Here is a 25,505-nt window from a genome sequence, read left to right as displayed (position 1 = left end):
ATTTGTATTTATTAGTAGATCGGATTGCAAGAGATTACATGGATGCAATAATAAAATAAGGATAATATCAGAAGCCTCCCCTTAGGTCTTTCTTAATATCACTTAGCACTTTTAAAGTTTTAAAAACATCACTTACCTCCCTTACTTTTGTTATTTGTGCAATGAAATTCATAAAAATTCCAAACTATCCTTTTCCTTATTTTGCTAAATAAAAATACTTCTAGGACACTTTATTTACTCTTAAAAAATCACCACCTAAAAAACGATAGACCTGATTTTATAGATCTAATGGTCCAAATTTTGTCACATCTTTAATACTTGAATTGGTGAGATGGTGTGATAAATTTTGAGCCACTAGATCTACATAAATCAGATCCATCCAATTATTTGCCCTTAAAAAATAATCTCTAGTTGTACTAATATATCTGGAGATTGCAAATAGGCAGGATGGATGGGATTTGGATGGGACTTCAATTTTTTTTTTTTTTCAAATGGCAAAAGCAAGTTCTATTAAATAAACCCAAAGGTTTTATAGAAGTAAAGCCATTGCTCTTGTTATATCTGCTTGAACAGCCTCAAGTATCCAAGCTGGGAAGCTAGACTTCCATTCAGTAACATTCTTTAAGTTTAAAGCAAATCTTGCTAGTTTGTGGCTAACTGTGTTGTTCTCTCTTCAATCATAGCAAATTCATCGAAGATTGCAACCAATTGTGCCACCTTGATTGTTGATTTATTCATTTGTGATCTGTATCTCCTCCGGAAGTGATCCAATTAGGCAAAGAACAATTTGAGAAATAATACCAGTTTCCATTGATTCAATTGTTTTTTGCCCCCATTGCATTCCTTGAGGACAAATAATCTTTGAAGGGAGAAATATTGTCATAATCCAAATGTGTAGATTTAATATACCAATTGCTTAGTCTTTAATAATTGAAAATGTAACCATGAGGTATCCTTGTGTGTGGTTCAAATGGTAATATATTGAGGGGTCTACAAAAACTTGTAATTGGGTAGAGGGGTCTCTTAGGAATAACGGAAATCATTTTGCTATGTCTATCAATTACTCTCTGGTTTCTCTTGTTTTTATCTTCGTCTTCCTATTCTTCCTTGTTCGTTCTTGCTTCTTGATTCTGCTTCTATTTCTTCCTCTTATTCTTTCTACAATCTCTCCAATTCTTAATGATTCTCAAGAAAAATAACTGAAATCCAATTGGGATTTTGACATGTTTGTTTGTTGTCACAATTTTCACCAAATGGTTCACGAGCGCTGTCTCATCTCACTTAAAAAAAAGAGTAAATTACATATAGTTTTTCTGTGGTTTTGCATAATCCAAATGACCCATTTGAAGTTTTAAAATAATCACGTAATCCTTTATGATTTATGTAAAACAAAAAATAGACAAAATGCATAATCAATTATGGTGATTAGACTATACACATTCCAAAAATATGTGTGATGAAATTATAATATCCACTTAATCCTCCTATGATTTGTATAAATATCTACTTTACCTTTTATAATTTTTGCATTTTTTTACATAATTTCCCAATGGTTTTGTACAAGGTGGTTATGTCATTATTTGATTTAGCATTTAAATAAAAACACTACATGTATTTCAAGTAACGGCGTTACATAAGTTGTTTTCAGTTAAATTTTCAATTTACATGAAACCATAGGAGGTTAAATGCGCATTTTAAAATGTTGAAAATTATGTGTCAATAGATGAAACTACAGAAGAGTTATTAATAATTTACACTAAAAAGAATTCAAATACTTGTTTGGTTCTGGGTTTAGCTAACTTCAACATAATCAAACATCCTTAGAAAGTAGAATAGTAATGAATCCAAGTACAAAACAAATATGCTAAAATTATCATCTTTTCCCAACTTCACATGTTCTAAATGGACAAGTAATTGGCCACTAACTAAAAGTTACAAGCCACCAAGATGGTTCTGATTAACAATAACATAGCCTGGAAATTAAGCATCCGAAACGAAAATACAACAAAAGAGAGAACTGGTCATCACCATCTACTTGGACATTTTCGATACACTAAGAACAGAACAAAAGTATGTGGTATATACAACCGGTATCTAGACACCAATGTATTGAAACATCTGAGATGAACAAAATTGAGCTCCCAAAACCAACTATTAGGTCATCTCTACAAATCGGGAGGACAAAAGATCGAAAAGGATCTAAGTAGTTGTTAAGAAATCCCCTTAGAAGCATTATTTGGAATTTAGAAAGCAAAAATAACCAGACATCCTCAGCGGAACCATGAGAGAGCCTCATTATATACAACTCTGGCAACTCTAGGTTTCATTCTGGCTCATTTGCATGGCTTGGAACTTAGGTTCCACATTTGAGCCCGGCAAAGGATGCTATCCAGTCAGATATGTCTTGCATTACCAACAAAAATCTTTCTATCAAGCTTGACTGTTCTTGCTTCAGCTCTTTCCTCCTCGACAAGAATCTTGTGGTTTTCTACAGCCACATGTGCAATTATCAAGTTCCTTGTGGAGCCTCTGGAGAAGGTGGTGGAAAGAAAAAATTTCAGACTTTAGAGTAAGAATGAGTTCTGAATGGAGGGCAAACACATCTAGCCATTTAATGATGGTCATCAGAACTTCATTTAAGTTAAATTAAGCTAACACCAGCCACGGTTAACCTAGTACCAGACTTGCAACTATGCACTGTAGACCACATTAGACGAGCAAATTGCTGATTACAATTGCATCAGTTGGAACTTTGCTATGAACCATGCATGCTGCAGTCTAAACTAATTTTTGTGCTATACAGAAGAGATATAAGCTTTTTACACAAATCAAAACCGGCTAAAACATATCATGCCAGTTTCTTCCTTTCATGTTGAATACACAAAGCACTCTAGTTTAACATAGAATTTGATGTGGAATTCAAAAGACAGAAGGGCTTGAGTAAAGTAACATTTAAAAAGATCTTTCCAAGTGATGTGCTTAATTGTATCTCCTCCTTGAATTCAACTCGAATCTATATGCAGGAGTCATGCAAGATAAGTGCAGAGAGCTTTTCGGTACTCCGTATACATTCCTGCTTATTTTATTTAGTTTTCTTCTTTAGAATTCTTTTGTCAGAGTTTCTATTCTTTAATTAAGATTCAATTCTTTGTCAATTGCCTCAAAAACTTTCTTCATGCCTTAGAGCATACCCAAAGAGGAGGAAGAGTCCTATATACTGAATGATCAGTAATAATTTTAGCAAGTCATGAATGCTGGTCATGTTTCAAGTCTCGAAACTTCTGTCATAATTTTGACATTGACTAAAGGAAAATGTTGTTTATTTATAATCACCTGAAACTCACGAGCAAGTACATATCTAAGATGCCAGCATATGTGCAAGGTATGCAGGTGCAACTACATAAATCATCAACTAGAAGCATGTAAGCGTTGGAACCAATCTCCAGTGTTCTTTCTTGAAAACCTCAGGGTCTATGAACTTTCTTTTTGTTCTTGTTATTTTCTCCTTTGTCTTTCAGATTGAAGAAGAAACATAGCAAAAAGGGAAAAGATAATGAAGAGTTGTACAAGTACTCACCTGAACCTGATTCTGAAGGCCTTTGATATGTTGCACCGCCAAATCCAGCATATCAGCATAGCTAGTTTGCTGCAGAAAACAAAATATTATGTTAGAACAGGTAATAAATGAATCTGACTGTGTATAGGTTTCAACTGGATAACCACTAAAATGACAATCTGATCTTCAGATGAGACCAGTCTAGTTTAAGCCATAGGATCTAAATCAGTCAAGTTCAGATGATAAACTTTACATAGTTAAAAGCAAAGAGATAAAGAAAGGAAAAGCAAAAATAGAGCAGGATCTGAGGTGTATAAGCTAGTTTGCAGAGTTATCTAACAATTAAGCTTCTAATCATCCCATTCTGCAGCATTAAGGCAGCAGCTGGCATGAGAAAAAAGTAAGCAATTTTTTTACTCTTAAAGATGCTGCCTCATTAACAAAGAAAAGGACAGATATTAGAAGACTTTTACTAACAAAGAATGTACACAAGCTTAAGGTTAGATAGTGGCATGCTTCTCCTTGTCTAAACTTTTTCTTCCTAAGATTGGAATGAAATGGCTAATGATATAGCTGATTTTCTTTTCAATTGTAGTCTCTTTTATTTGCTTTCTCAAATTGTTTCCCAGTTTTCCTTGCTTATCTTCAATTATGATAATCCTTGCATTGATTTGTCCAAATGAATTTCAAAGAGATGAATGTCAGGAGGCTTAGAACATGGCTGCCAAGTCTATAGATGAACTAGAGAGAATAAGATTCTTAGCTTGAAAGCTCTGTTTCATATGTGCTCTTTTTGTGCTATATCTAAAGTTGATAATCACATTAGCATTAGAGTTGGTGATTATGCATTAGGCATTATACATGATGAGGAATGGTTCAATCCTCTGTGCCGTTGAGCACTTTTTGTAAAGAAATGAGGAGCCTTTGCTCCAAGTGTAAAGTTTAGATGATGATCAATATATTATTAATATCGTTTCGGGAAAAAAAAAAAAAAGATAAAGTATGGTGATGCAACAAAGCCAATAAAATCAACTGCATAACAACAGACTCTATCTATAGGTTTAGGATGAAAAGATAGTCTAGTATGGCCCAGGACCATACAACCTAGGATACCAAATACCAACCAATTGAACTTTCAGTCAAAACTGAATGCCACATATTAACTTGAGTTCAGAAACTGAATGCTTTGAAGCATGTTGACGAGCCTTTTCTTCTTCTTTCAAGTAAATAGACTTGTTAGAGCGAGATGCCTTTTATGCTCTCAAAGGCATCACTGCAAGCAACCACATGCTCTGGAAAAGATTTCCTTCACTATGTCACAAGACCACAGCAATATATACAGAAAACCTGATTACAACACATGCTTTATTACCCAAAGGAGGATTCGTAAGTGCTCATCCAAAAACTACATCCAGGTAATATTTTTAGAAAAGGTATTATGAATTTAACAAGCACACTGACGTAAAACTTTATTACTAGCTTTCTACGAGGGATGTGTAGCAAAAATAATTTTATCGTAAATGAGCACCCGTTTTGATAACAGGGAAGTTAAATATACCACAACTCAAAGCAACTACTCTCTTCTTGGCAATGGATATGGCTGATTACTTTATCCACAAAGCTAAGAATGATGAAAAGGAAAAGTGGCACTGTTGACTGAGCTAGTTCACTTTCATTTTAAACGGTGAGATAAGCAAGGGCAGCTATTAAGATTCTGGTCCACAAATATGGCAAGGTACTGTACTACCAGATTGATCATATGATGTACATCTCTTTAAACGGACTTCAAAAGTTTCACTTTGCATATTTTTGAAAATGTTCTCTTCATATGGCTTGGTGTCATTGCCAAAGCTCAAATTTTAATGCCTCGGAAAAGTTTGTTAAAACACCAAAATTATCTCTGCAACCTAACTCAAATACAATCATGAATCATCAATTGAGCTGAGAGGTTGACATTAAATTTTGGTTGTCGCATTATCAGTTGCCCCTTCATATAGGACACATGCTACACACTAGAACATCATACTAAGGCTGCTCTGGACTATCTTGCTTAATCTTTAGGTAGACCAGGTCTACCATAGACCATGCATTAAAGGCTTGTATCATCATGTATTAAGTATTTGTACCTTTCTGAAGTGTTGCACTTCATTATGGAGTTCAATATATAACTTTCACAATAAATCAGATCTACCTAAGGAGTTCAATATATAACTTTCAGTATTCTACACATCTCATTTTGCCTTATTTGCCACCTGATACTTGTCACATGCCTTCAACTCTTGCTGAGTCTTGCATACCAGATACAACATTTAAGAGAGTATACAAGTAATTTTGGTTACATAAAAGCGGAACATTTTGAAATGCTATTCATACTGTTCTGCGGGTTGCAGTTGAAATTTTTGCAGTATCAAAATTGTTGGAAAGATTAACGAAGCCTATAAGATATTAGTAAAGTTATCATTGTGAGTTTATTACATTCTCTGCAAAGGAAAAAGGGAAAAGAGGTGATTATTGTTTTGTTCTTTAGTTCTATATTGAGTTGATATTAGAACTCTAAAAATTGAAGCTTTAAACTCAAATATATAAACCTAAATCAATAGGAAAAAAAGGCGTGGTATATTACCTTGTCCATATTAGGAACAAGATCCTGTAACTTCTTCAACTTCCCACTTATTCTCGTTCTCCTCTCCTGCACATAGGTAGAAAAATACTACTTAGGGTAATAGCATTACATCATAGCAACCATGGCCAATTTGTCATTACATTTTTATCTATCACGCTCCATGATGAAAAATTTTACCCATAGATATATGATTACCAGAGTAACAAGGAAATTACTGAGAGACTTGGCAGAAAAAACTACAAACTCTATGAAAACATCCATGTAACTAGCTACAGTTAGATGAGTTGGAAGAGATTAGCTGAAATGCAAGAATAAAAGATAGACTGAGGACAATGGACTTTAACTGGAGGTGCTGTGCAGTTAAACCTCATTGAAATCAAATTGAAAAGGGAAAGGACCCTCATGTTACAAATGCATATAGTTAACATTAAGACCTCATAATAAAATACAAGAAAACTATTTTTTTTTTAAGTTTTCGAAGAAAAGAAACCTCTAAATATCTTATTTTATCAAAACATTATTTATAAAACAGTAGGTCAAATTCTAAAGCTCACCCTTTCTGCAATGCTGCGGGGATGAGTAGCACAACCACGCTTTGCACGGATTTTACAAGGCACAGAATCTTGAGGGATGTTGAGCAACTTATCCATGGAGCTCATATCCAGCATTGTCTGAGGCATGCCAAACTGAAACTAAAAGCCCAATTAGGTTAAAGAAGGAGAGAGTTAACTTGTCAACAACTTATGGAATTAAGAACATATAATTGGAGAAAGTCAGAAAGTTGTCAAAGGACTCTCTATAGCAGTAACTGAATACAGCTCATTTAAAAAATGAATCAGAGTACAGGAGCATACTCATTCAATTTACGGAATAAAATGTCAATTAATGGTTCATCAATTTTCTTTAATACTACGTTCTTAACATACTAACAAAATGTTTAGTAGAACCAATTTTCTTTTTACTTTTTCAGATTTTGAGTAAGATCTAGGATTTACTGTCCTTCTTGTTCCTTTTCTTTAGGCGCAGCAGTAGGAATGGGTGGGGAGAAGGGTGAATGCCATAAAACAAGTCTAGATACCTTTATTCACCAGGCATTCATGTGGCGCAGAGAGATATTTGATTTCACATAGAAGGATGTTAGCAGAGAAGTGATGATCTCTAATTAACAGAATGCTTAGATTGTCCTTGTCATGAAAATTGCTTCACAAGTTGCTCAACAGATATGTTTGGTACCTGAGTTTCCATGCTGTTCAGATTGACAATGTCACCGCTCATGTTCTTAGCTCTTTTGCTTGTTGGCCCCATCGAAAACATTATCGTATTGGCATCTTCCCAAGGACCTACTCCATAACTTACATTGCTGTAAGTATGAGCAGATTTTCTTTTCTCATTCTCTGCATTGAGGCCATTATCAACATTCTCAGTCTCTTCAGAGATCTGGGAAAGAGTTTCTTGATGCGTAAAGCTCAGCTGAGAGTTCAATCTTGAGATATCATGGGTCCTAGCAATCGGAAAACCTAGTTTCATACCAAAGTTCAATATTTTAGAGTTGAGGATTCCGAAAGAACGGGAATATTAACTTTTGATGCTAAACCAGCGATTAGTACTTCACATTGTGTTTTCTGAGCTAATCTGATAAACAGAATGATAGCACTACACTTTTCATGTATCATAACATCGACATTTTATAATTAAACTCCTAAAGAATGAGACCATTAGGTGCATGGCCAGGTATTTGCTGTGAATGAACAAAATCACATCTTCAAGTTGCTTGAACATATTCATCTAGAACATGTACAACTACAAATGACTATCAAACATTCCATCTGGTATTCAAAGCAAAAGTATTAGGTTGATTTTTACATGAGGTTGGATAGATATTCAAAGCTTCATGGATCGCAAAAGTTTACATGAGCTTAAAACAATCTTCTACTCTCTGCATTATGAAAAAGATTCATGTCTGTTTCCTTAACATGCCTATTGTAGCTTTTTTGTTTTCTAATAATAATTGCATTTTTATTCCTGCATTACATATTATTAAACCTATGATAATATCTTCTTGGTTTTTTGTTGGAAAGTACAAATAAATGTCAGTAGGAAGAGTATGGGACAAAAGAAGCCTGCTATGGTAGAGTTATTAGGTGCCATATTAGCAGATATGTTGGGGCAAATATTTATCAACCAAAGTGATTATCACAGCTCTCACTAGTTGCTTGGAAGCTTGGGACCTCTGAGAGGTTGAAGCTGCCTCTGGAGGTAATGAAAGTACCTTATATTTGGATCAGAAACAACATTTTCTTGTGACTGAATATTGTGATAGCTAAGATGATTATTGGATCTTCTGAGGAATGAAATTTTTTTTCAAAAAGTTTTCCGTTGCTTCATAAATACATTTCCCAATCACTTTTCTGTTTTTCTTCCGGTCATCTTTCTATCTCACATGCATTACATCTCAAAAAGTGCTACAATATTATTCTCAAAAAAATTTTCCAAATTATCTTCAATCCGAACAAACCCGCTATCTCAAATTTTTGGATTACATCGGAGAGATCACTAACATTTTTTTTTCTTTTATAAAGAAACCACAAAGAAAATGAGGCACATCCACACAGGTTTTTTGTCATTTCAAAACCAGTCTAATTTGGTATAAACAAGAAAAACAGTAATCCTGGGGAATTGGGCATGGGAAAAAAACAGTAATTTCATTTTTCAAAACAAAAAAAAATTCATATATTCTGAAGGTTGCAAAACATGAGTAGCACAGTTCTATATCAAGTCTCCAAATTTCATGGTCTACATCTGGTCACAATCAAATCAATGGCCTGCTCGTCTCTTTTAAAATTAAAAAGGAAAAAAAATGCTCTAACTACGTGCAGCTCGATCGAGATGGTTTCTGACAAGGCACATATCGAGCCACGAATTTTGGTTTTCTTTTTTCTTTCTGATAATTGAGGATTATTTAGGGCTGGATACAAATTCTCTGCAATCAGAGTCTTGATTGCATCAAAACAGTTCACGGTGAAAGATTGATATATTTGAATTTGGATGGTAGGATTGAATTTTAAATATAAATTTTAATAAGTTAAAAAAAGTTATTATATATATTTTAACATATTTTTGTTTTAATATCTACATTTGTTATTTTAACGTATGTATTTGTTCAGTCAGTGTTTACACTACACGATATAATTCATTTATAGAAGCCCTTGATCCGATATAGCCTTTCAGGACCTAATTCCAGTATTTTTGCACGATACATGAGGTGCATAAACTCTATTCCTCCAAAGTTGTACTCTTTGTTGATTTACGAACTTCACAGTTAGTTCCAAGTTCCAACCAAACTTGTGTGTTTTTCTTAATTAACGATGGATCCGGAGCCTCACAATTTGTATTTTGAACAATTTCACACAAGTTGACCTCTGATATAAATTAGTAGGATTTCAGTACGAATCAAGTCTAGTTTGATATAAATCAGGTGCAGTTTAGTGTATGTTAATTTGTTGTTATTTGATGTAACTCAGATACACTTTGGCATATAAATTGAGGGTAATTTGATGTAAATTAAGAGTAGTAAATTGTTAATTTACACCGACGTGTGTGAAATGTAACTTGTGACTTGTGAGGGCCCCTTTCCATTAATGATCTCTATAGCATCAAAACCATTCATTGGCTGCTGCTTTTGCTTTTGGCACAAGTAGTAGATTTTTTATTATTATTATTAACAATTATTAGAGTAATCAGAATAAACCAATGGCTGAAGGAACATTTGAAGCTTAGGCATGTGACATCCACCAGCTTACTAGATAGGTTTTGTCTGCTGATTCAAGGAATCTGGCCACCACTAGTCTTCTTCTAAAGTAATCTAATGGGATATATCTTTCCAAGGAGAGCTAATTGTAGTTAGAGTATTAAATTGTCAACTTGCTTCTTCTGCAAGTGGGAATAATGAAATATTCCACTCAACCAAGTTGAAGGCTTCAATAGTATATTAATGATGTGTATAAAGTCATACTCTATAGCCAGAATATGAATATGACGGCACCCAAATATGGGAAATGTAAATGTAATTTTTTTTATATATATTTTTTCATACTAATAAAAGAAATAATTTCCACAAATGCTTTTTGTCACAAATTGAATTGACCTAGTAGTATACCTGCAAGTTAGTATTCTTGATTTAGGATATAGTTGGGTTGACTTGTACGTGTAAATATTCCACCCGTTTTGTAAAGGGATAAAAAAAATATGTGGTATACTTTTGTGGACTATTATTTTTCTTTTTGATTAAATAATTAAGAGATTTTCTCTTTTTATTCAATATACACCAAAGAGTCTTAAGAGCGTTGTACAATGATTAATTTGCATTTCAATTATTAGTGTATAAGTTCTTTTTATTTTAATACAGAGTGAGATAAAAAAAAGTACAAAATTGTACTAATATTAGATAATTAAATTATCCCAAAGTGAAATTCTTGCCCAATAAAAATCTGAAGATTGATTGGGAGAATAATTAATTATGGCGGCTCGAGAACAAAAAGAAAACTTTAGGAACCTAATTCCATGACTAGATGTGACATACAACTAGATCGGCCACTAAAACTCAAAACCATATAAATGATAAATTAGAAAAACTTTTGCTCTCAGATCATTTGATGCCCAAAAAAAATAGAATAATTCACATATATAGGAAGAACTAAAAAATTGAAAAAAAAAAGAACTAAAAAAATTAACAATTGGGTACATTTCGTGTCAAAATCTAAAACCAATATTAACATCTCTATCTTTGGAAGTCAATGCCCCTAGCCCTAGGGGTTAGGGCTGTCTATAGAAGGAAAAAAAAGAGTGAGATTCTTTTCTTTTTTTTTTTCAAGCACAGGATATTTTATTCTTCAAGATAGATATTCTTAATTTATCAGCGTGGTTTTTTGGCTAAACAATGGGCGCTTCAAACCTAGGGTGCCTATTAATTGGCCCCCATGCGGGCTCCATTCCCGGTTGGAGAGAGTGAGACAGGAGGGGGCCTACCCAATCTTCTTAAACTTCCGATTTTGCCCATTGATGATTCAGATTATCATTATCACGCTAAATTCTAATGACCTGACCATTCGTATTTTATGGGTTAATATTTTTAGAGTTAATTTTATATATACTAAAACACTATATACACTGTTACAGTTAGATATATGATATATGTGCAAAATTTAGATTTTAAATATAAATTTAAATTAATTTTTATACGTCTAACGTGTCAAAGTATAGAAAATTAATCCATACTTTTAATACTATCAATAAATATTGCAATCCCCACTCATAAGAAATCAAAATGAATTAGACTTAGATTGGCACTTTTGTCAACTTTATTGTACATACAAAATTTACCTTTATGAGATAACTAGATACCTTAGGTTTAACACATTTACCCTTTAACTTCAATGTTTAGTTAATTATTTAGGTGTCCAATGGCAAATTATGAGGCTATCTACACGTGTAACCTACAAAAGTGATAAATTGCAAGTTGTAATTTTGTTTTCTAAAAATCATGAGTTGTAGTAGAAATGTAGGATCCACTTTTGTCAAGTAAATATTTTACTTAAAAAGTGAAACGTTCATAGATCATATCTCTGTAAGATGTCACGTAAATCCAATACTTTATTGAAAAGTCAAGGCCTTGTTTGAATTGTCATTTTTTTATAAAATATTTTTCTATTTTCATAATTATTTCTTTCACATAGTTCTCGATCACATTTTTATGCCATATATATCATATTCTAAAAAAATGCTGTAATAATTTTTCCTTAAAAACTCTTTAAAATACAAAACAAACAACCTCTAAATGTTCACAGAACACTGCTTCCAATTTGACATTAAACTTCGGATTGCAGAAAATGCCTATTATACTTCAATTAAAGTTCAAACCCAATTAAACAACATCAAACATCAATGACCTTTCAATATGAAATCCAATAATCATAAAGCCAGAATTCTAGAAATCCATCCTATTTCACCACTTTTATGAAGCCAATTGAACTTCTTCCTAAGCTATAAAATACCAAACAGCTTGTAACAATACAACCAAAAAAAAAAAAGAAAAAGAAAACTGAAGGAGTCAAGTTACAGATTTTACCAAAATGACTAGCAAACGGGAGTACACAAAAAAAAAAAAAAAAGGAATAGAGCAAAATATAGGTGAAACCTTCATTGACTTTTAATGTTTTAACCCAGAGCTAGGTTTCAGACTAGTAGAACTGTAGAAGAAACATTTATTAAGGTCAACAGTTTTGGAGAAACAGAAACATACAAAAAAAAGAAACAAAGAAACAAAGAACAGGAAAAGAACACTTAACCCCAACAAGAAAAAGGAAGATGAAAGGGCAAACCAAAAAAGAGAAAGGAAACAACTAAAACAAGAAGGTGTCATCCTGGAACCAAATTAAAATTGCATCATTTAGCCGTACATAAACCAATGACAAGGCAGAAATTACTACCAAATTACGTGTAAGTAGAATAAGTGCCCCCTAATTACTAGTACTCTATCAATTAAACGACAAAAGTCTCTAGCCTTATTTATGCAATTATACTAACTTCCTTTTAGATCTTGTATTATCAATTGTATTAAGAACTTAACAATCACCTCGATGGAATTATTATTAGATAAAGAATTTATCTAACGGGCACTTGATGAACACTAGCTGTTAGAGAATCCATGTATTAACTTTCTTGAAAAAGTACACTAAATCTTAGGGAGGAAAAAAAGAGAAACTTACATTTGATAATAACAATAAATTTGAGAGTGTGGTAAATGACAAATTGAGTATTGATTAGACGTACTAACTCGTAACTTTGAGCACCTGTTAAAAAATCTTGAAAGAAAAGTTGAAAAGGTCACCATAATTTACTAGTACTATATCTAAATCCATACTAGCAAACAATAATGCAAGGGTAGAACAGAAATTTCATTCAAACAAGAAAAAGAAAATATTATTCTCTCCAAACTCCACCAAACAAAAAATGCCAAAAAACAAAAAAAAAAATCAAACAAGAATCAAGAAAATGAACGTACCATTATCTTCATTGGAAGCACAAGCATGAGTAAGATGATTAAGGAAACCAGGAGGCGAGCTGCTATGACGAACCAAAGGCGAAGCAGTTGTAGCAGTAGAAGAAGAAGATGAAGATACCATACCCGCACCTCCAGCACCACCAATAATGGACCCTTGATGATTATCTTGCTTGAAACCGAAAGCTCTATGCAGACCACTGCTGATATTTGGACCCTTTTCTCTGGGATTGCTGTTGGATGTTTTGCAGGTGGATTCAGAAGTGAGGGAGGATGTTTCTGAAGAAGGGAAGAATCTTGATGAAGATGATGATGTAGGGCCCATGTGGAGGTTGTGGGAGGATCCAAGGGCTGAGAATTCACGTGAGCTGGGATTTGTAACTGAATCAGCGGCTGTAGCCAGGAGGGAACTTGGAGCTGAGCCGTACCGGATTAGCCCACCTGTGCTGCTCCCTCCATTTGGACCCATTGAACCTTGTGATGATGAAGAAGTTGATGATGGATACATGGCTTTTTTTTTGCCTTTTTTAGATGAAAAATGATGGACAAAGTAAAGCTTTTTGCTGTGAAAGAGAGGGGGAGGAGGAGGGAAAAGGAGAGAAGAAACAAATGTTTTATTATTTTTTTTTCTAATTTTCTGTTTTTGATATATAGTTCATTTTTTAATAGAGGTGTGTGGGATGCTAGTTGCAGGTTGCAACTTGGTGAGGAAAGATCTAAGCAAGCTTTTGTACTGCCAATGGTTTGTAGTGGTGTTTAAGGTTTGCAGTTTGGACCCCATTTGGCAAATAGTGGTCTTGTCTTTTCTCTGTAAATCTCAAATTTCTCCTTGTAGAAAATAATACTCAACCCTTTGCCCTAAAGCTTTACTTCCATCAATTTGTCCCCTCTTAAGATTTTAACTGGAAACCGCTCCGTTTGAATTAGCTATTTTTGGAGGTATTTTTCAAAAATTTTACTGTAGCAGTGTATATAAAAATTTTTATTATAAAATTTTTTAAAATATTTGATATATTATATGGATGAGATGTTTTTTGAGTTATTGTATATTACTTTAACATTATATTTGAAAACGTTGTTTTTGAAAAATGGTCAATCCAAACGGTTATGAAGTGGCTGACAAACAAACAGTTGTCATTTTGGAAATCAACAATGATTTTCAATTTCATGTTCTAGTAGGATGTAATGTAATACAAAGTCAATTTAATGATCATTATTTAAACTTTCACAAGAAAGTAAATGAATGTATCAGTTTTGAAACCGTATATATTTATAATAGTCATAAAAACAATTTTGAAGCCGTATTCATAGATAAGAGCTGCCTTTGATTGATGCAGTGATTGTATCATGTCACTAATATATACATATGTACAATCATCCTATACCATCCAAATCGAGATTTCAATAAAAATTATGCAAGATTTAAAAAAGCATTAATCTTGCATGCACTGAGATATGTACATTAATAAATATGATTTTATCTCATCTAGTTTTGAATCGTATTTAAATTTCAATTATTACATATGTAGTGTACATCTATACTCAATCATGTATATATCGTAAGTATATATAAGATTAACTCTTTTAAAAAATTGAAAAGTTTAAGAGGCATAGATGCTATTGAACAAATCAAAGGCAGAGTGATACTCTATGATTTACAGGGCTAACTGGCATTTTCATTAATCTTTTCATGTCATTTGGTTTCGTCTATATACCATTAGTTTTTGCTTGGTTTTGGAAATTGAAGGAAAGAAACCGTGGTGGGAAATGGGAATTATTATTGTGATTTGTGAGTCAAAGGCAACTTGATAAACAAAGTCAATAACAATCCACATTATTAGTCCTAATCAAGTCTTAATCAATTTTAACCAATACCTGGGTGAGGATACTTGGATCTCATGATTGTCATGAAATATGGTCATTTTACTGGTAGAAAGTATTATTTTCTGACATTTTAACGGCCTTATTATGGCTTGATTTGTGGTTGTTGACGTCCAGTATCATTACCTTTTTGCATCTAAATTACTTAATCAGCTAGTGTCTAAATTTTCACGGGACGGCCATTTGAGTTATTCAAATATGTTTGTACCAAATAGATGATGATGATGATGATGATGATGATGATTATTATTATTATTATTATAAAAACGTGTAAGATGGTGGTGACTATCACATCAACCCACAATTTAGCTTCTAAATAAGCATTTATTAAGTTGGTTGGGATTGAAGCCTTAATTGAAAGGGCCATAGTTTGCATCTTACTCCCTTTGCCCCACTTTCATAGTTTTGTTTTCCTTTTTCACCCATTCCAAAATATAATCCATCTTATAATTGAAAAATATAATTAATTTTTAATTTTTCTAAAATACCCTTATATAATATACTTTATTATCAGTAAATAAAACCTACCGTATTTAATACAGTTAACATTTTTACCAATAATTGCTTTAATATATGTCTTGAATGGTACAATATACCATCATTGTTGTTGTTTTAAGTAATGTAAAGATATAAACCGATGAGCTTGAGGCAACTTATAAGCAGCTTGCTAATGCCAACGAGGAGGTTGTAAGTTCAACTCTTGCATGTGACGCCTTGAAAAGTTCTGGGTCATGCCTTTACTCCCGAATAAGAGTTGAACTTTGCAGGTGCTTCCTGGGTTGCAAGTTCGTCTCTTGCATGTGACGTCTTAAAAAGTTTTGGGTCAGACCTTCACTCCTAAATAAGAGTCGAATTTTGCAAGCGGTTCTCAAACCGAATCCGAATTAGTCTCACTAAGGGTGGGGATACCGAGTCCTCAAAGCAAAAAATATATATATAAAGATATAGTGTAATATTAATGAAAGGATATTTTAGAAAAATATTAGGCTAGATTTATTTTTGCAACAAGGTTAACTAATTTTACTTAAATTATGTGAAACTAAAAACTAAAACTATCAAAGTGAGATGAAAAGAGTAATATCAAGCAAAAGGACCTAGAAAATCAATGAACATCTATAGTTTGCAGTTCACACAATTTTTGAGCATGGAGCGTGAAGATCAAGAGCATACATAGTCTTGTGTAATATAGGATTAGTTGACACTTATCAAGTAGTAGAAACATAATGATGGATCAGCCCAAAGACAGAATCTAAATCATTCTAATGGATTGTTAGCTAAATTTAAAAGAAATGCACTTACCTACAAGGCTACAAGTTCATTAAAATATGGCCATTAAATCGTGGCTATTTTGATAGAATCAACCAAACTTATCTTGTGTTCTTTATCAAATTAAGGTTGAAAATTTTGGTTTTCTATTTTGCAGTCCTATAAAGTATGTAATGAAGATCTTCAATCTTTCCTCAATAATAAGAACTAATAAACTTATCATTTGGCTTGATGTTATTATGCATAGATCCGTTAAATTTATTCTCTATTTACATTTGCAATTAGTTTTCAGAAAATTTCTTAAAAGACGTACTCTTACAACCATTTTATTGCATACATCTATAAAGTCCAATACTTTGACATTGTCCTTAACAGATGATGATGATGATGATAGTAGTGGCGGTGGTGATAAATAAATAATGCTCTAAAGGTGTCTTTTTGTGTTCAAAGAGATCAGTCTTCTGATGCCGAAAGCATACTATAAAACTTTCATGAACAATTAACCATGCTTGGACTTATCTATTTCTTCTTCTAACTTCTCTATGATCATATCTTTCTCCACAATAATTTCCATAAGTCTTGCATTTTCATGCTTAAGTGCCTCAAATTGGCAAACAATCAGCTCAATCTGTGCTTCAATGGCCTCATCACTAAGCTCAAATGCACTCTCCACAACCCTCAAAACCCTCCACAAACTCATCACCACAACCAATCCTCCTCCTTTTCTCTCCAAAAATGCTTCCAAAATTAGAGCCACCATCACAACAATACAATCAAGAACATAACCAGGCCTTAGAATAAATGACCTTCCTAGCCCCACAAAAAGAGCCAGACTTTTCACACACAGCAAACTCAAGATTGCAATACCTACCCAATGAAACCAAACTTCTTCTGCTTCAAAATTCTTCTTTTTTGGGCATGAGACGAAGAAAGTTCAAGACTAGTCAATATGAGATCTATGACAAGTAAAAAAATTGTAAAAATTCGAAGGTAAGTTGATTCTAGGAAATTAGACAAATGGGCTCTCCATGAAGATCTTGATACTTCTTGCTTTTCTCCATTCTTGACGAAAATTCGCCATTTTTGTCTTCTATTCCAGCTTTTGATGAGGGTTTGTAGCGAAATTTCGATGTTTCGAACTTGTGAGTCTGAACTCATAGATGATTTTTTGTGCAATACTTGAGAGATTGATAAGCATTTTTAAATGAAAAAAAAGCAAAGTAGTTGTTAGGAAAAGGCATGTCAAACGTAACAGTTATAGTTTTGTTGTGCTTTAAGGTCACGTTGAGAAGCAGAATTCAGTTATTTGATGTTGCAATTCGGACATGCTTCAAGATTCCTCATGCAGCGCAGTAAAACTCCAGAGGTTTTCATTAGATGCTTTAGCTTCAAACAAAATCTTTGTAATTCTAATTCACGCTTGCGATGCCAAAAGACTTGCAGTATTAGTATTAAGGACTTAAATATGTATGAATTTTGTGTGAATTTAGGATGAAATGGACTTTTTTCTTATTTTTCAGCAGGAAAAGAGTGAGATTTAAGAAAAGGGGGGAAAGGAGAACTAGAAGAAATGGATTTAATTTAGCTTTAGAATTCCTAGTTCTTTGATTTTGTATTGGTAGGAAACTGCATGAGTTAGTCACACCTTGTAGTGGGCGGAATTATTGAAGGCAAAAAAGACCTAAAAAGTGCATAATGAGCAATAATCCACACAGAACCTAATTTTCTTTAGTAACATATTTCAAAATAAATCAAATTCTAAACTTTTGTCGTTAGCACTTAAAACTTCGCCCACCTATCAGCCAATGTTTCCCTAATTTACTCACTTAGTTAGCATCACAAGAATGAAGGAATTATTTTGCTATTACTCTTTTGTATTTTTATTATTTTGCTATTACTTTTTTGTATTTTTTCTTACATTTTAGTATTTATTCTTGGCACTTAGAAGAGCATTTTAGCAAAGGATCTCTGAAGAATGAAACCATTTTTAGTATTTTCTACCAAACGGCAGCTCAAAAAGAACATTCAAAGAAGATGTGATTCATCGATTCCTCCATACCACTGCACAACACACATTCAACATTACCACTTAATCTTCACCACTTTTTCATTCTATCCTTGGTATGTAGTCTGTTCTTGCATAACAACCAAAGGATAAATGAGAATCTTGGAATGAACCCCTTATTCCATACAAGTCTGTGCCAAGAGACTTCTTGTGAAGTGAGCCTAAGAACCTTCAAAGCAGACTGTGCACTGTATGTGCCAGAACTACTTCGGAACGGGTTAATTTCACTTTGTCCTCCCAAATTTTGGATGATTACCCATTTCAGTCCCTAAACTTCAAAATGGGACACTTAAGTACCTAAACTTATAAATACCTCCCACTTAAATCCCTAAACTTATAAAATAGGACACTTAAATCCCTAAACCCTTATAAAATGGGACACTTCGACCACCAACAGCATTTAGTATTTGTTAACAATTTTCCTTAAGTGGGAGGTATTTATAAGTTTAGGAACTTAAATGTCCTATTTTGAAATTTAAGGACTGAAGTGGATAATCATTCAAAGTTTGGGGGGACAAAGTGGTATTAACCCCTTGGGAACCAAATCGTAGTATCTCCTACATGGCCATCTCCATTCAACACCTTGCATACACTTAGCAACAAGGTCATATCTAGTTAATCCAAGACTTGACAGTAGAGGCACACCAAAATTCTGGTATAGTGGCCCAACAGGATGCCATTGATCATAGCCATTACCTATCACCTGCTTGATATGATGTTGGGCTTTGTGCCTTAGTTTAAGGATTTTCCTCTAGATCCAAGAACTGTCGCATGGTATTTTGGCACCCCAGAATGAAGTCTTCTTAAGGTGAATGGTGTGCACCCATTTTACCCATGTATTGTCCTTCTTGGAGCAAATGTTCTAGATCTGCTTGAGTATTAGACATTGGTTCCATATGATTAGATCATGCAGTCCCAACCGGCCTTCCTTTGTAGGTTTACATATATCTCCCCAACAAATATTTTTTGTTCCATAATGCCTCTTTACCTCCCCAGCCCAAAGGAAAGAAGACATGGGACTTTCTATTTTTTTTTATCACTCCCTTTGGTAAAATAAAAGCACTAGCCCAATATAAAAGTGACATAATTTTCTCATTGAAATTGAAATAGAAAGGAGGAAAAATTCTCAATTTTCTCATTGAGTTGTTTGTTTTACATTTTAACTAAATGGTTCAAATCGGATCAAATTGTCCGTTCCTATTTAGTTCAACCGGTTTGACTGGCTGGTCCGTGGTCATGAGGGATGATGTGATGTGATTTTGTGAGAATGAAAATGAAATCAAAGTAAAAAGTAAAGGTATAGTGCTAAAATAATAGTGCCACACCATTGGCTTGTAGGCATTTGGGATCGTACTGTGTAATCAATAGCGGTTTTCTTTTTCAATTCTTTGCTCATTTACTTATAATCAAATAACTAACTAATTTTATGAGAGAGCGAAAGAGAGTTTTGGAAAGCGGCCGGGTTTTGGCAAATGAGCCCCTTCCCAGTGAAAGTTCATTTGTATTACATTAGGCTCTGAGTTTAAGCTTATTACATAAATTCCATGCAAATGCAAAGACACCAAGCAACCTCAAAGACTTGTTGGGCTAAATGACGATGCAGTAAGGGTGTTGGGCTTGGTATCACAACTAGATATGCTTTGACCTTTAAGTTGAAACTGGCAAAGAAAAGGGCAAAACCCAACCGAGAGAGGCAATAAGTTCCTAGGAAATAGTAGAATATTATGGCCAATGGAACTCTTCTAACTTGCTCAACAATACTTGATGCAATAAATGATAACATAACCAGCGCAGTTCTTCTCTCAACTTGAAAAGGAATTTGTAAATCTTGCACATCTCCATTATCTTCTTCCGTATACAACCTAATACGAATGGAAATTTGGAATATTTCGTGCACACTAAGTAATTTACTTGATATTGCAATAAGGCTAGGCTACAAGACCAATTATTTAAGTAAACTTCGTGTGCATGGATTAGGGTTACAAATGAATCAAGCCGATTCGCAAGCGCTTGTAAATCAGCTCGGTTAAAGATTGACTCGAGTTTAGTGAACACTTGAATCGAGTTGGTTTGGCGAGGTAGTCGAGTCAAGTCGAGTCGAGTACACAGATACTTGACTCGTTAACTCGTCGAGTCAGTTTGAATTTATATATTATAAATATTTTATTTTTTAATAGTGAGATTAAATTTATGTTCCTTATATTTTTAATTTATTAGGATGAAATTGATATTTCATCCATTTTAGAAGAAACAAAAATTATTTTTTATTTTATTTGAGTTCGATTATTCTCAAACTTGAACTCGATTAGGCTTGACTTAGAGTTCGAATTTAAACTCGAGTTCAAGTTTTAAAATGAAAATTGGTCAAACTCGAGTTCGATTTTGAGCCTAGTCAAAATTGAGTCGAACTCGGCTAAACTCGATTCGATTGCGCTGCAACTTGCAGCCCTAGCATGGATATAGAGATACACATTAGTGCCTTCACACAAAGAAACACATTAGTAATAGGGTGTTAATTGTTAGTAATTTTATTGTTAATTTTCCCTTGTCCCTACCAAATATTGTTTTAAATTGTTAATATATACTTATATTTGGTATTTGGACCTATCTACAGGAAGTTGAACTGACAAATGCTAATAAGGAGATTTTACTGAGAAAAATTCTCCACACATTAGAGCCTCCAGCGGATTTACAAGTTGGGCCCACATGGTGCTGCAAGAGAACAAAAATTTCGGTTGCTGATGAGCAATAGAAAACAAAAGGAGAGAATTTGGCAGAGCTACTTTTGTAACTTGGGACTCTTGTTTTCGGTGGGGACCACGAGTGGAGAAAAGGCTTTTCTTCATTTGGCCTTTAAGAGAAGTAACGTACAGAGATGGGAAACAAGAAGCAATTCGGCAGGACCCACCTTGTGGACTTGGTTTCTCTCAATTCGGTAGAGTTCCCTTCTTGGACTTTGACTCTAAATTTCGGCGGGGACCACGGAGAGAAAGCATTAGGGATTAGTCATTTTGGCTTTAAAAAGGAAGAAACGTACAGGCGGCTAGGAGGAATAGTTTTAGCTTAGCTTTTAGCGTAGTTTAGTTTTGTTTCTTTCTTGGCTCTTTTGATGGCCTGGATCTCAGTGGAATTACTTGAAGATTTTCTCATGAGGCGTGGCTAAGTTTGTCTAGTCAAGAACAACGAAGGATTTGGTTCTACTAAATTTGTGAGTTCGAATTAGTTTTTATTTATTTCCATTATTCACTGGTATTTGTCTATCTTCTGCTTTATGTTCATATGGTTGTTTTATTATTCGATTATCCAGGGCCCGGATTCTAGATTAATTCAATAACCTGAAGCCAATTAGGGTAGTTAAATTCGTAATTGTTTAATTATTCTAAACTGGTGGCAACTGGCATGATTGGATTTGTGTCAGGGAGATAGACATGCTAACTTAAAGAGACCCTCGTAGCGTGTTGATTGGTTAGAATTAGGCTCTTCTAATTATTCATGCAATTAGGGAATTAAACTTCTATGGTCGTACCTAGGGTTGTTTCCTGATTAGAGAAATAGTCAACGGTCGTACCTTGGCTATCGACAAATTGAGGAAGAGTTGGTTGTTTATCGCGTGTATGACAACTATAACTAATTTATCAGATAGTAACTGGAATAATCCTTGCATCTGTGATCGAATTAAGTGAACCATCTCCGAAGTTGTCTCTTGACTAGAGTTCGTCCATTATTATTTTTATTGTGATAATTAGTTATTTGAGTTGTAGTTATTTTATTTTATTTTAATTTATTCCAAGTAATTTAGTTACTCTCATTTTCAAAAACCCCCCATACTTCGGACTCTAAAAGAAATAAATTATCCCCAGTCCCTGTGGATTCGACCCTGCTTATCACTATCTATAGAAATTATATTTTATTTAAGCAGGTATTTATTATTGCACAGGTTTGACACCCTGTCAATTTTTGGCGCCGTTGCCGGGGACTGGTGTCGGATTAATTTGTTTCTTTTTGAGTTCACCTTATTTTCATTTTTAATTTATTTCTCTTATTTTTTTTATTATATAGTTTATGGCTTCTAACACTCCGTATTTTGGTGATTTACTGGATTTTGTTTCCGAGGAAGGCAATGAGACTGATTTTTTTCTAAGTTTGCATATTTAGAGGCACTAAACTCTATTAGAGAAAGAATGGCTGCTGCAACCTGTGAAATTTGTTATGCCATGGATCATTCGACCGGTATGTGCCCCGAATATCAAGATAATCTGAGTGTCCCACTCAATAATTATGGAGATTTTTCACCATGGTCTCAAACGTGGTATAACCCTAATCCAAACGGGTATGATCAAGGATGGTGGGATAACTCCAGTTATAATTATACAACAGGGCCAATGAATTTTCAGCAGTATGAGTCTCAAGAACCGTCATCCATGTCAGGTATGTCTCTTGAAGAAATAGTTGAATTAATAGTTACTAACACATATCAAATTCAACAGGAGGTACATCAACTTCAACAGGAGACACAAAGGATGAGTAAAGAGATGAAAGAAGCAAGGCTTGAATGGGCATTTAAAATGAGCAAATTGATTTCACCAGTTTATGAAGAATTGCCCTCACCGACTATTATCGACCATGAGGAAGATGAGAGTGCAATTATTCTGACAAATGACATGGTACTGCAAGAGTCTCAAGAAGAAGAATCTAAAGATGTAGTTGAAAAGAAAGTTAAAGAGCAAGAATTAAGACCCCAACATCAAATGGTTCAAGTGAATGAATCCAGTGAACAATCTCCAAATGCGGTGACATCTCCTCCATTCCTTGATCAATATTTTCCTGACTCTTATTCTTTAATTCCTGTTAGTGAGATTGATTTTATTATACCAGACGATTTTGAATTTCATGCCAGGAATAAATTAAGAGTCATGATGGCAAAATATCTCGAACCAATAAGTGCTCTTGATGGAGGAGTGAGTGAAGATTTAAGATCATCACTTGTTTGTTTGGTGCCATTTACTAGTCCATGGAAGCCCGTAGCTCGTGTGCCCAAGAATTACTCTATTTACGAGGGCTATCAGGATTACATAGAAGATGAAGCACTGAAACGAGCCACAAGATTTTATCCTCCATGAATACACATGAAAATGTCTAGCCAAAGACAATAAAGAAAGGCGCTACTTGGGAGGCAACCCAAGATTATTTGTTTCAGTTTTCATGCATTTTTTAAGTTTTAGTTAAGTGTTAGTGTCAATTAATAGTTTGATGTTTGGTGGCAGGAAATTAGTAGTTAGACGTGCCCACGCCAGGTGGTCACGCCTGAGGGAAAGAAATTTTCGTTCAGGATCTGCGGACTCTATAGCAGTTAGACGTGCCCATGCTAGGTGGTCACGCTAACGGATCTAGAATTTTCGCCGGATGGTCAAAAGACTAGGGAGCGGTTAGGCATGCCCACGCCTAAGTTAGAGATTCTTTTCTCAAAAAAAAAAAAAAATTTAAAAGACCAAATTGCCCCTAAACGACAAAAGGAAGAAAGGAAAGAATTTTCAAAGGACCCGCAGCCCTACTCTTTCTTTCTTCCTCTCCCTTTTCTTCTTCTTTCTTCTTCCTTTTCTTTCTTTTTCTCCTTCTTCTTCTTCCTTTTTCTTGCTGTCTGCCACGAGCGCCTCGTACCACCAAGCTCCCATAATCTCTCATCCACTCTGCCTAAGCGCCGCTCCTCCCTCACGAGCTCTCAGCCGCGCCTCCCTCCAGCTCCAGCTTCACCTCATGTGCCACCAGCTCTTCGCACGCCGCCTCCTTGCTCCGCACAGCTCGTCCAGCCCACGGCGCACCACCACCGCCACTCTAGCTTTCCTCCGGTTCTGTCCGCTGTTCTCCGCCGCCACTGCTGTCGGCTATCTCCACCAGCGGTCAACCTCCTACTTCCTCCCTCGCGCGCAGCTTTCGCCCACAACCAGACCACCTCACGGTCCACTTCGCTGAGGAGCCGCACCGCCGCTGTCCGACGCTCCTCCATTGCTACGTCATCACCTGTCAAAATTGACAGGTGGAGGTATTGTAATTTCTTCCCCGATTAGCATAAATTTCTGGAATTTGTGTTTGGGCTTCTGATGAATAGAAGAAGGTGTTGTTTTGGGCAATTTCTAGGGTAAAATTTTGGACGGAATTGGGTTTAATTGCTGCCATACGTGGGGATATTTTTCTGATATTTATTGAGTTGCTGCTATTTGATTTAAATCCTCCCTGTGTATACACCAGTGGTACTGGTTGCATTGTTGCTTACAGTTTCTTGATCCTTAGTGCTTAAATTGTTTTTCGAATCCTGAACGGTGGTTGCTGGAATTGCCAATTTCTGTGGTCAATTGCTAATTTTAGCAGGTTGAATTGGGTATTTAACTGTCCAATTGGAGACAGTTGTTACGGTTTTGGGTCCATTTGTGTTTAAATTGTATAATTTGTGTCGAGTTGTGGGTAATTTGCTGCGGCTGTTGGTTAAATTTATTCTGAATTTGACTACATTTGGACCACAGGGGCTCATTGATTGCATTTGTTATTATTGTTGAGGTATTCGTATAACCTGTGGGTGATTGAATTGTGCCTATTGTTCATTGGGTTGGTTTTAAACAAAAAAAAAAAAATTTGTTATTACTTTGAAATTCCTGTTTCCATTATCTGTTGGCAATTGTAGTCCCTTGTGATTAGAGTGACATCTAGAGATCATGGTAAGGCCAAGATCCGCTTCTAGGTTTAGGACACCTAGACACTCGCAGCCTCCTCCTACCCCAGGGGCTAACGACTAGGTCCAACTCCGAATGCAAGTTGCATAACATGGTGCAGAATTTGGCAGCACTCCGCCTGACCCACTCCTGTTTTGACAATTTCAGGGAAGTACCGTTACCCTTCTCCTTTCTTTTGCTGTTAGTTTATCACATTGAGGGTAATGTGTGAATTAGGTGTGGGGGGGTCAGTTTGGGGTGCTAGTATTTTTGTTTTTAGTTTTTAAAGGCTGTTCCTTTATTTTTAGTTTGATATTTATCTCCCTTTTCGTTTATTTTCTTTTCTTTTTTCT

At 34.7% G+C, this 25,505-nt stretch overlaps 1 protein-coding gene and 1 pseudogene across 3 annotated transcripts; both read right to left on the bottom strand.

Moving 5' to 3' along the window:
* Positions 1-1,790: 1,790 nt before the first annotated feature.
* LOC113736499 (transcription factor bHLH128-like) lies at positions 1,791-13,983 on the bottom strand. 3 transcript variants are annotated; one of them, XM_072084754.1, is made up of 7 exons: positions 13,240-13,983; positions 12,944-13,039; positions 7,413-7,696; positions 6,734-6,865; positions 6,180-6,245; positions 3,578-3,646; positions 1,791-2,529 (listed from the first exon to the last, which is right to left on the bottom strand). In XM_072084754.1, the coding sequence occupies exons 1-7, from the start codon at positions 13,742-13,744 to the stop codon at positions 2,452-2,454; spliced, it is 1,230 nt and encodes a 409-aa protein (XP_071940855.1). In that variant the 5' UTR covers positions 13,745-13,983; the 3' UTR covers positions 1,791-2,451. The 3 variants fall into 3 exon arrangements, with proteins under 3 accessions (XP_071940855.1, XP_071940854.1, XP_027119319.2); XM_072084753.1 differs by having other exon boundaries at positions 6,734-6,871; positions 13,240-13,981; XM_027263518.2 differs by lacking the exon at positions 12,944-13,039 and having other exon boundaries at positions 6,734-6,871; positions 13,240-13,973.
* A 2,809-nt stretch (positions 13,984-16,792) lies between these two features.
* On the bottom strand, positions 16,793-24,452 carry LOC113736671 (uncharacterized; annotated as a pseudogene).
* Between the last annotated feature and the right edge of the window lie 1,053 nt (positions 24,453-25,505).

Source organism: Coffea arabica, chromosome 3e (assembly GCF_036785885.1).
Source record: "Coffea arabica cultivar ET-39 chromosome 3e, Coffea Arabica ET-39 HiFi, whole genome shotgun sequence".
Taxonomy (NCBI): Eukaryota; Viridiplantae; Streptophyta; class Magnoliopsida; order Gentianales; family Rubiaceae; genus Coffea; species Coffea arabica.
Note: the sequence above shows the minus strand (reverse complement) of the source record. Positions and strands in the feature narration are given on the sequence as shown.